The sequence below is a fragment of the Pongo abelii genome, chromosome 16 (assembly GCF_028885655.2).
Source record: "Pongo abelii isolate AG06213 chromosome 16, NHGRI_mPonAbe1-v2.0_pri, whole genome shotgun sequence".
Classification (NCBI taxonomy): domain Eukaryota; kingdom Metazoa; phylum Chordata; class Mammalia; order Primates; family Hominidae; genus Pongo; species Pongo abelii.
This window is the reverse complement of record NC_072001.2, coordinates 96,002,936-96,015,005: the sequence shown is the minus strand read 5'-3', so window position 1 is coordinate 96,015,005 and position 12,070 is coordinate 96,002,936. Positions and strand designations below refer to the sequence as shown.

At 36.0% G+C, this 12,070-nt stretch overlaps 1 protein-coding gene across 6 annotated transcripts in view; it reads right to left on the bottom strand.

Moving 5' to 3' along the window:
- The window catches only part of CHD2 (chromodomain helicase DNA binding protein 2), a 142,092-nt gene that overhangs the window by 119,014 nt on the left and 11,008 nt on the right, over positions 1-12,070 (bottom strand). For 2 of the 6 annotated variants that reach the window (XM_054531208.2, XM_054531212.2), the window contains exons 4-5: positions 7,895-10,990; positions 7,420-7,552 (exon numbers count right to left, since the gene is read on the bottom strand). In XM_054531208.2, the coding sequence (XP_054387183.1) occupies positions 7,420-7,481 (62 nt within the window). In that variant the 5' untranslated portion in view covers positions 7,482-7,552; positions 7,895-10,990. 6 annotated transcript variants of the gene reach the window in all.

Sequence of the window (12,070 nt, the reverse complement as noted above, 5' to 3'; positions counted from 1 at the left end):
GGTTATTAGAAAAGAATGTAAGTACACGAAGTGCTCCATCAGAAGATCTGAAAACACATGGAGATACTGCAAACATACAAAAACACATGCAAATTTGAAACACGGAGAGCTTTTAAAAATTAACTAGATCCTAGGGGCAGGGCTGGACACTGGTATTTTTAGAAGCTCTCCATAGTCTGAAATGGGAATAAAAAGTAGAACCCATCTGACCTATAACCCAAAAAGGACAGGAAATAGAGGAAGTAGAGGAAACCCAAAACACACAAATCTTAAGACTATAGTTTAAGCAGACTTGCATGTTCGGCATTATGGTAAGACAAATATATAGTCCTATGGTTTAGACTGAACACTGAAAGCAGGATACAGCCAATTAGACATTGGTTGTAAATATTACTGCTGTTACATTTATATCCATGGAGCACTGCACCATAGTATTCAGTATTCATTCTGTAACAGCTTGAGAGGGGAAATGAGACAAGAGGATAAACCAGGGCAATAATTATCAGCTTGGGGGGGTGGGGGTGGGCAGTTACCTACTCAGACTAACTGGCAAAAGCAGGGCTGTGATTCACACAAGAAGCTGTTGTAGTCCAGGAAGAGTCATATGCTCTCTCAAAAGGCTGGCTCTTCTCAAAAAAAAAAAAAAAAAAAAAAAAAAAAAAAAATTCTAAGAGAGGATGAACTGTAAAACGCACCCAAGCTGACTAAATGGGGACTTGCCTCCTAAAATCATTCTCACAAATCTCTCCTGTAACTGGCCTAAACAAACTCTCCTGGTAGGCCAAGACAACCAGCGAGTTCCTCAGGGCCAACCTAGCTCTTCAAGAGGAACTTAGGACATGCAGGAAGGAGGGGCGCAAGAAAGTAAGATGAAACAAACAGTAAGAATAAAATCACTTTACTAAAAGCTGACATTTATTGAGCACTTTTAATGTGATGGGCTCTTTGCTAAGCATTTTATGGGCACTATATTATTTAATCTTCATGACCCAATGAAGATGACCATTATCCACATTTTTAAAATGAGAAAATTACAAGTCCAATCATAAGTGCTTCTTCACTCGCCTAAACTGGGAACAAAAAATTTTCAGGACTAAAGTAAAAGTTGAACTTGTACCTAGCTCTTGCCAGGCACAGAGGTAACAGTTAAGCATACACAAGTGACAAAATGACTCATCAGAATTAAATTCAAAGTATAAAATCAAGACTATCTCTACAATGCTGCCATAGCCGGATGCTTCTGAAACATTCTCTCCTTCAAGATCAGTGATCACATTTTCCCCAAACTACAGGGACTCAGTAATGAGAACTGAAATACTTTTCAGTATGATATCCAATCCAGAACATGTTGAAATACCAAAAAGGGAGACCCATAACCAAACATATTAACAATAAAATGCTAAATCATGTAGCATGAATGGCTACCACATATCTATGTCCTCCATCATTTATTTCAAAAAGAAAAGCCTTGTCCTTCACTTCATAATCAGGGCTCAAATATATTCAGTATATAGGAGCTTCTCTTTAGAAAGGTCTCTCCCCCTAGACTTGCTTTATCAATTAAAGAGTCCATTGATTACAGAAAAGGGTCATAAGACAAATGTGAGTAATGTGTTCCAGCATTGTGCTGAATTACTGATTACAAAATAAAAATACAATCCAGCCTGGACATTGGATGACTGAGTCAAGTTTTGTTACTCAGGCTTTATACTGATAACCCTAAAGTTCCAAAACAAGTTGTGATTGGCAACTTTGCAAAGGTATATATGTGAACTCAATGCTTAGTCAAGCTGAAGCGCAGGAGGGAGTTACTCAGCTGTGACACACCCAGTGTAACCAAGCCACAAAGTTATTTTCACCTGTATACAAAATACTCTTAGAGGAGTTTTTTTTTTAGTTTCTTTGTTCAAGTGACACCAATTCAAGAAAGCCAAGTTCTTCAAGGAAGCAAAGTTCTAAGGTTACCAAGAAGAAGCTAAAAACTAAAGGATCTTTTTAAAGAAAAAAAAAAAAAGATGGCTCATAGCAAGAAAAAATTTAATGGCTGCCACAGAGCAGTCACTCAATTTTTATGCCAGAAACAAACTTAGTGTATCAAATTTTATGGCAAAAATATCTGATAGGAGTCTGGAAATACCAGGTGGTCTCAGGAGGTCTCTCATAACTGTCAGTTGTTTTATTTGGGGGTAAGGGAGAGTAAACTAATGATAAAATCTGTGCGTTTTAGTTAAAATTCAAATAAACTTCCAGATTCACTCCTCAAGCAATAACTTGCTACAACTGTCACAACCAAAAGTCCTTATCGAAAATATTATTCGCCCACCTTCCTCTGCTGACTTAATCTTTACAAAGATACTAACTCCCTAACGGCCAAATTCTAGTCGGAAAGTGCATATTTTAAAAGGCAAGGATACAGAGAGATAAAGAAAGAGAGAAATCGATCAACACTCTTTTCTTGCTACTTGATGCTATTCTCCACATCAAAGGGAAAAAAAATAGAATGCTCAACAAACACACCTAAGAACACTGGTTCTTTAAAAAACTTAATTGGCTCCACGATTGTCAACAGTTAATAGGTAAATTGTGGTATCACGGTATGCATTTTAACTCATAATGGTATTTAGGCTAAAATATCTTAAATAACAGAATAGTTCATATCCTCTTAAAAAAATAATTAACTGCAAGGTTGACTACTTTGACCCCAGTTTTAGGAATTGAAAGGTATTCAGCAAATACGAAAATATTAACACAACTAATTAGAATTCAGTCTCTACGCAAAAAGGGAGGTGAGATTATTACCTTCGTTCTTGTGGCAGGTATACTTTAAGTTGGAAGCTACAGTTAAATGTTCATCAAGTTCTATAAGTACTTAATTCTCTGAAGATGTTTAGTATTTTATACGCAATATACATTTGAGCATATAATTTTAAAATCAGGTGCAAATTCTTTGATGAACACTTCTCTGTAACAGAAAAAGCAATTTCAGCTAGTTTTCATAAACTATCCAAATAATTCTTCCCAAAGAACCTAGATTATGAGAACCTACAAAACTCACTATCGTAGTGAATTTTAACTTTCACAGACTGTATTCAGAAACTTGATATACGCCCAAGCAAATGTCACCTGCACTGAAGGGTCAACATCTCCTTTGAAGTAACACACTTTACTAAAATAACTCTGAACTATGGCTAACTACAGGACAGCCTACTCCTTTCAACTGCTAAAAAACTCTAGTCGGGCAGGAAAAAAACTTTGTCCACAGTAGATAAATCCACTGAATTTCTTGCTTGCTTAAATTCAGTATGTGTAATTTAATTATTAAGACATCGTTGCTGAACGATGAAGTTTTAACCAGAAATCCTTGTAAAGGTTTCCAAACAAGGCAAACCAGCGAGCATAAACCCAACCGTTTACCGGGACTCAGAATTCCCGAAATGGAGGCCTAGGGAAGATAATTCCGAAGATTTGGCCAAGTGACCCCACTATCAGCCAAGCTGTCAGTCACCCTGCATTAGCAAGTGCTATTAACACTTAAAAGAGTAGTTTTCTGACATTTACTTACATAGCAATGGTTGCCTAACGCTGTATTCTGCCACTTTTTAATGTTATTAAACGTGAAATTTTCTATTCTCTACTAAACTATCCCACTGTGAATCTTAAACATATAGTACTTAACACATACTGACCTGAGTTTTTCTCCATCAAATGCCAACTGAGAAAATGTACGGTACCAAGTAAAAACGCATGGGGACAAGTTCAAATAATCTTCCCTTTGTTTATGAGCCATGTATTAAACAGCTGTTAACACCCGTCAAGAGGTTTTCACTAAAATAAAAGTATCCGCCTCTGACACTCAAACGTTTTGGTCAATTGTAACAAAATTAAACCCACTCATCTCTTCACACTGCACGGGGGCGGGGAGAAGGGACGCTAAGGTATGAAAAGGGAAAATGTAAAACTGGGCAAATTTTCTATTTTAAGATTTCCAAATAGTGCCTGTACTTTTTCTCCAAAAGCAGCCGCTTCTCAAAGAGGATAAATCATTCCCGGAAACGGGCAAAAGAACACACACTACAGGGCGCGGACCGCTACAGGCAAGGGCGGACAAGACCGCCAGGAGCAAACGCGTCCAGGAACGAAGCCGCCCACCGGAAAGTCCCAACTAGAGTTCCCTTCCTTTTCCCCTCGGCGTGCGGCTCCCTGGGTAGGAGGAGGAGAAAGCGCCAGACATGCGCACGCGGCCAGACGTCACTGCGTTCTCTCCCCGCCCCCGCGGGGAGCCGTCTGACGTCACGGGGCGGGGCTGCAGAAGGCGCCGCCGTTGACCCTGCTGTTACCAGGCGCGCGCACAGCCAATCAGCACCCCGCGCCGGCGCCGGCCGGCCTTTGAACTCGGCACGGCAACTTCCTGCTGTTTGGCGAGTACACAGTGCAATGCAGTATGTCTGTCAGCGCTGCGGCACAAAGGAACAGCCATTTTGTGACTGAGCTGGACCTGCACCAAGATGCCAGGGGCTCAAAGAGCTGCTGCGTGCCCTAACTATCGAGCTGCCTTTTATTTCGGCACCAGAGCTCCCCAGAAGAGCAGAGAGAGGGAAGGAAATAGGCTTTGGTATTTCAGATTTCAATTAGTTTAAATTCAGTCTTCTCCAAAATCCCGTTTTTAAATGTATTATCAGCGTCATAAAATGGCTGCCAGTTAAACTGCCTGTTCTAGTACACAAGTAACTGCATTATGCCATTTCTAATCATCCCCAGCCTTTTAGAATAACTGGTAAAGTGCCCCTGAAAATTGTAGGATTTACCCGCACCTCAGATTATAAAAATAAATCTGGCTCAAAGGCAGACGATTTGGAGATAAATTTAGTAAACTCGTTCAATTCTCTTAAGATAAATTGCTAACGTGGTGCCCTAGAGAACACACTGAACTCTTTGTGTGCACACAGTCCCGTTTTCATTCTTTGATGTTACTTAAAAGTTATCCCCAAGCTGCAAATTATTCAGATAAAAAGTATAGTATACTTCTCTTATGTCCATCATTAAAACTTTGTTTTAAATACTTAGAAATTTTACAAATATCAAATGTTTTTAAAATCGCGTTTTTTAAAGTTTTTAATTTTCAAAAATCGTGATAAAGTATAACAGACTTTAGCATTAACTTCAAATTAAAATACAAACTTAAATAACCACTATTAACTACTGCTCTATTTCCAAAAACTGGATATTACCAGATTTACCTAAACTTGCACTCATTCCTTCCAGATCCTGAAGTAATTCTCAGACCAAAGTTTACTTGACCTGCAAACTCATTTCCTCTTCTGTGCTCAGGCTGCAAAGGTGATTTTCGTGGTATTCCCTGAACACTATACTGTGGGCAATAAAAACTCTGATGGCAGAAGGAACCAAGTACTAATTACAGGGACAGTTCAACTCACTAGAAGTAATATTAATCTACCACATTAAAACACCAGTAACATTCTACAGCTGCACAATTTTAAAAGGAAGTGATGTCATAATTATGTACATGTATTAAGGTATGAAATTTAGGGTAACTAATTTAAAAGTAACTACCTTCTTTTCAAAGAGTCAAATATTTTTGGACATCCATCAGGTATATGATTCAAAGTATACTTGACAAATGAATTTAAAAGTACAGTCAGTACATGCTTCATGTACAGATGTAACCTCCACTACCAGTAGGCAAATGCCTGACAACTTCCAGGTAGTTTTCCAGGTGAGAGTAAAAATACTGAAAGAATACCAACACTGCTTAATTTTTTAAAATTAGAAAGCATAGTCTGATCAATGATGTTAACCACAAACCTTGCATAAGAAAGCCAAAACCCATGTGAGACCTATGCAAATGATACACTCAAGGGAGCAACAATTTTAGTGCTGAATCTTTAATAATTTGCCAAATATATCTGGAGGTTCTCATTTCTTCAAATTGTCATTACTTTCCAGAAAAAAACAGCTTAGGATGAGTAAAAAACTTTTCTGTCCTCAATTTAATCTAGTAATTTACATGGGCAATTCAATTAAGACAGCACTACAAACTGGGTGACAAACTCAATGCAAAAAAATTTGTTAACTTATTTTCTAAAGCAAGGCTCAATATGCTTTTAGTCAAATAAAATAAATAGAATTCAGCTCAATATGCTTTTAGTCAAATAAAATAAATAGAATTCAGCATATTAGTAACACATCATGTTCAAAACTTTCAAATTCACTAGCCTAATAGAAAAGTGTAATATTTATAAAAATTAGAAAAGTAAAAATAAAATTGGGAAGGAAAACCACATAATGAATCACATCCTTGTTAAACTGCATGATTTAAAATTTATAATATGAAAATGCATAAAGAACACATCAAAAATGCATTCATATGTACTTTTTAAAATTGATATACAGAAGTCATACAACAAAAAACATCTTAGAGGCTTTATTACTTCATCACTAACAAGGTACTCCAAGGAATGTGAAACAGATCATGATTTGCACAAACAGTACATTTTTAAGCTTCAGAAGATAAAGCATTCCAGACGACTCTGTCGAAATACATCAATAAATTTAAAGCAGCTACATCTAAATTGTGAGGATAAAATACATCTACCAACGAGAAATCAATGTCTTAAGCATACAAATGCAAACCTTAAAATAATTTAAATGTAAAATATACAACTGTAAATATGATCACAGTAACAAACACAAAATAGAAGTATATGAAGAGTATTCCAGGATTTCTGTTATTACAGATATGATTTCATAAATGCAGGTACTCTAACCATCAAGTAAAGGTTTTGATAAATCACATCAAAATTTCCTAAAATGTCAAGTGTATCAAAAGAAATATAAAGTCACATAAAAATATAAACTGAGAGGCATCAGTCAAAGAGTCCTTTAAGTGATTTTGTTTTTAAATGTACATTTTTTCATTCATATAACTTTCTGATATGTCTATTTACTATAATTTACTACTACAAGGCTTCTCTATGGCCCTCAGTTACAAGTTTAGATATCCTGGATTCTTCAAAGAAAAAATTTGCCTTGTATGTAAAATGGTGCAATGCAGCAATGGCTAAACCGACAAGGTCATTTTTCTGCAGTACAAAAACCTAAAAACTGAAATTTACTGACAGAAAAACTGTACATTACAGGAAAGGCCCCTTTGAATAAAGGTACCTTACCTTTTGACTGCTGTAAGAGGCCTTAAGTCACAACTCAACTTTCATAAATTGCTACCAAAAAATTAGGGTGTGGCATATTAGCAATCTCAAGGTCATGCTTTAAAAAACGAATCCAAATTAGAAAAACACAATAAAACAGACAGCAATCCATGTCTGTCAAGGTAAACAATTGTAAGCTGAGGTTTCTCCCCCCAAAAAAAAGACAAAAAGGAAGAAAGTTGATAGCTCATACCTCGATGCATTGCTGTGTAGCGAACTGTCCTCCTCTTGGCTTTTGTCCTTATTTCTCATCATCTTTTAATTCTTAAATATTAAGGGGGAGGGGGAATCTGTGTTTGCTTTGAAGTCCTGTGCCCAGGTATTTACTGTCAAAAGTTGAAAGAAAGGTAAGGTCCCGGCTTCTATCGATGCTTTTTATTATCAGGAACAAAGTCCTGACGATGTTAACGATATTGTTATAACACAACAACGGTAAGCACCAAAAAACTAAATATTTCTATTTTTTCCTTAAAAGAAAAAACAACAGGATAAACCGAACAGTGGAAGCATCACTATCAATAAGGAAACTTTCTCAAAGTAGCACACTAGATACAAATAACAATCTCTGTATCTTATTGCGTCATCCAAGAATTTCTCGTATTTACAGAAAACAAGGCAAACTTTAACAAATAAATCTTTAAAATCATCACCAATGATCGTGAACTTACCTGATCCATGTAGTATGTCCAAACCAAGAGTCCTATCTACTAGTAGAAAAATATCAGATCCCAAATAATTAAAAATAAAGGCAAAATCCTCCGTTAAAAAACGAAAAATAAATAAAATAACCCTCAAATATGTTAACTGGTCAAAAAAATAAAGCAATAATTAATACTAAAACAGGTCCGAAAGAAAAAAAACCTCATTAGGAGAGCGCACAAAAATGGAGGTGCGCCATGGCTTCTAAGCTGGAAAAAACAACGACCTGGGCTCTCAGTACGGCTGCTTCTTTCCAACAAGGCACGAAAAGAAAGCTCCTAAAAGCTGCTTTTCTCCCAAAAAAAGGTTCGAATCGACCCCAGTAAGTCCCTAGGAAAGGCAGGGGGCTACGGGGGCCCCCTGAGGCTGCCCGAAAGTTAGGGAAAGTTGCGTAAAGTGAGGCAAAGGCAGGGAGCAGAGCGCGCTCTCTCTAAGGCACAGCCGCCATCTAGAGCCTCCTTCCCAGCTCTGAGAGCTCTGCCTTTGATTGACACTCTCTACATTTACCCCACAACTCAGGTGATGTACCATAGACCCACCCCTTCATCTCCACCAAAAAAAAAAAAAAGAGAGAGAGAGATCCTCCATCCCAGGGAGCCTAAGGACCCCCACCCCCACACCTCCCTGCCCCTCCAGACCACCCCAACAGGGGGAGGGGGGAGGGCTTCTTAACCCCCTCTGGCTCAAGCACCCTTTTTAAGCCAGAGAGAAATGTAATTTGTTCCTTTTGTCTAAAGATCTGCTAAATATTTCAGTCCTTGAGCTAAAATAACTTCCTCCCTGGACAGGAAGTGGTGTTTTATCAAGCCATTTTGAAAAAGGGATAATTCTTAGAGAATCTAAAGCTCAGCTAAGTACTAATCTTTTAAAAAATTAATCCCCCAATGGGTGAAATGATTGCTAAATAAAAGTAAAACCTTAATTTCATAAACTAAATTCAAGTTTTTCCTTCTTTATGATGCCTAAAAATAATCTAAAGACAAAATTTAAGGGGGAATTTTCCATCTCAACTGGAAGAAAGGGGTAATTTTTACAACTCAAGAGCGCCTCCCTAGTGTTCGAGTTGCATTGGAGCAAAAGTTAATGGAACCAATTTTCATTCAAGAATATCCATTTTTCTTTGTTCTTTCACAAAATTCTTTAACCCATTATATAACCTTGAAAATATTACACTCCTCCCCCCAAAGAAACTTCCCATAATCACAATATATTTACTTCCCACACTGATTCAGGCAAAAATTCAAGAGTATGGTCCAAACACGATCACCTTTAAATCAGTAACCCAAGAAACTCCACGTCCAAATCCAACAGAAAACACATATCCCAACACTTCCCTTATATTTCAAATCAAAATAAGTATACACCCATTTCAACAATGTTATTAACAACAGGACATACGTGATTGCAAATTTGAATCAAAGTAATGTCACAAAGCAAATTCTCCTAAATATCAAAACCATGAGATCCACAGAAACAAATTACTAACTCCAAAAACAGTATCCTACCAAGCCCTCCATTCAGACAAGCATATTCACACACCCAAAAAAATCCAATCAACTTTCCTTCTGCAACATAATCTGCCAGAACCATGTCCCTCCCTCACTGAAGAAATCCACTTTAGAGTTACACCAAACAAAAGCAACAATGTCCAATCTAGGTAAAATCCATAATCCAAACTGTTTCAATTCCATACTCTACACACAAAGATAAATTTTGTACCAAGATCAAAATCCAAAATTCCACTTTTGAATTTAACAAAGACCAACCACCTCACATCAGTCAATAACAAATGGTGCACGTGTATTAACCATGGATGTGTATGCTGCAGTATTTGACATGAATCACAAACAGTATGATTAACACAAAACAATTTAACCTGAACTATTTATTCTTCTCATGTAAAATGGGAAAACAGAATCAAGAACTCATTTTGTCTACCAAAATAATGCCTACCACACCTTTGTAATAGTTACCAAAACTGTTATCAGTTGATTAGTAATAAATGAAAACCTGGCATTTAAAAATCAAACATAAGTAATCTATGGCAGGGTGCAATTCATTTATTCTAAATTCCCAACTGTACAAAATAAAGACAATACAAGATATTAATCCTACTTCAAAGTTATATAAAATGGATTACACACATAATTTCGAATTTAAAAAATTTGTGAATACTCCAAGGACCCTAAACCCATAAATCCAACACGTCTTCCTCTAATAGTAAGACAATAGGAGACATCAATTTAAATATTCAGATGAATATTCTATAGCAAGATGGATTTATAGTATTAAAAAGCTTAAGAAACCATTTTAGTCAACACAAAATAATTCAGACGTATATGTGTATCACTCATCCTGAATTTTGGAGCAACAAGCAGTTTGTTTCAAGTTCATTAAAATCTTGTGGCAGATTAAAATCAGATTCTATTATTACCCATTGAGTTGTTTTGAAAGATGTTTCATGAAAGCACAAACAAAACAGTATTTAAACCAAATGACCATCTAAGAGCACAACTTTGTGAAAAACGTAAATCTTCATAAACCAAGTAAAATGTTTTCGATTACACCATTTCCAATTTACCAGCTTTATTCATATTCAGTACACTTTACCACTCGGCAACTACAAAGGCCAAAGTATTACTAAAATAAAACTAAACATTTAATTAAACTTCCACTTAAAATAAAACCCAAACTGAGAAATTTTTAAGTGTTACAAATTTTATTAAAAGTTAACATTTCAAGAGGTCATACGCATACAAATCAAACTGCAAAAAATTCCAGGCATAAAAACTATTATCTGGGTTAGTGTGCCATCTTTCTTCTCCAAATGTCAAAATGTCCACAAAAAAAGTCTTTAGAAAGTCAAATCCACTGTCCATTTGTGTTGGGTAAGAAACCTATGTCTTCATTCACTGCATGGAATCCATGTTAAAAGAACCCTGTCTTGGTTGTATATTATCACAGGACTCTTGTATTAATCCATTTTCCTCAATTCCCCATAGTAGACTGCCATCTTGATTTCTCAGTGGTAGGGTCCATTTGAAACTCTTCAAGCTGACTGGGTGCTTGATGAAAAAATTAAAAGAAAAAAATGCTGTTGGAATCTTATCTTTTAAACAGAAAACATCCACCCACCTTGAAGATATCCTACCATACACAAAACTTTAATTTTGTAACAGCTTTCAACTATGAAATTGTAAAGTTGTATGCAAAACACACACACAACTCCTTCATAAGACTGCACGCCAAAGTAACAAAGTCCTTGTACTACCACAGATACATTTGTATCTATAAAAAAGTCCCAGTGAAGAGTCAGATTTTTAATATTTAACACTAACATCATTATACTGTGTACATAAAAAGTAAAAACAAAAATTAAAATTCAAAATTCCTGGAAAGCTAAATTACAGAAACACTGTGGATTCTAAATCTCAATGCAGAAAACTTTCCAAGCTTCTTCAAAGAAAACTAATTATAGAAAAGAATCTTAAGGGATTTAAAAAAAAAAAAACATACACACATAAAGCAGTCGATCATAGCATAGTTTTCCAATCCAACAGATGTTGGTTTTGTTTAGATAACAAAAATGGCCACTATAGGTGACACCATCTTTAACTACATATCTGAGAATACAGAAAAGATGTAGCCACCAAAAAAAAAAAAAAAGATCAAAAATGCAAAGTATCTGCCTGGCTTGATAGATTTGCCATAAAATGCTGTTTTCAAATTATATGCAACTAATTATATGCAACTTTCATTACCAAAATACCAAACGTCTCTCATGGAAAAATAAATCCATTACTTAAATAATTTTAACTGAAGGGAGAAGTGAGAAGTCAGATGATTTTACCATTAAATAAATGATTCAGATTCATCATGACCAAACATAATTTGAAAAAACAAGATTTAAACCCTGGTCTTCTCTATAAATTTTCCAGCTCTCCATCTGAATTTGTGGAGATACAGTGAAGAGTGACTAAATTTGAGGTAAATAAATATAAGGGCATTTTAGCCCATTAGGTATTTCCTTGTCTCCTTGGCAACAATTAGGATACTGTTTACTATACACGATACAAAAATCTACTAATTTAACTATTTAGTTAACTGAGATACTGCCACCCACATTAAAAAACATTGATTAAAGG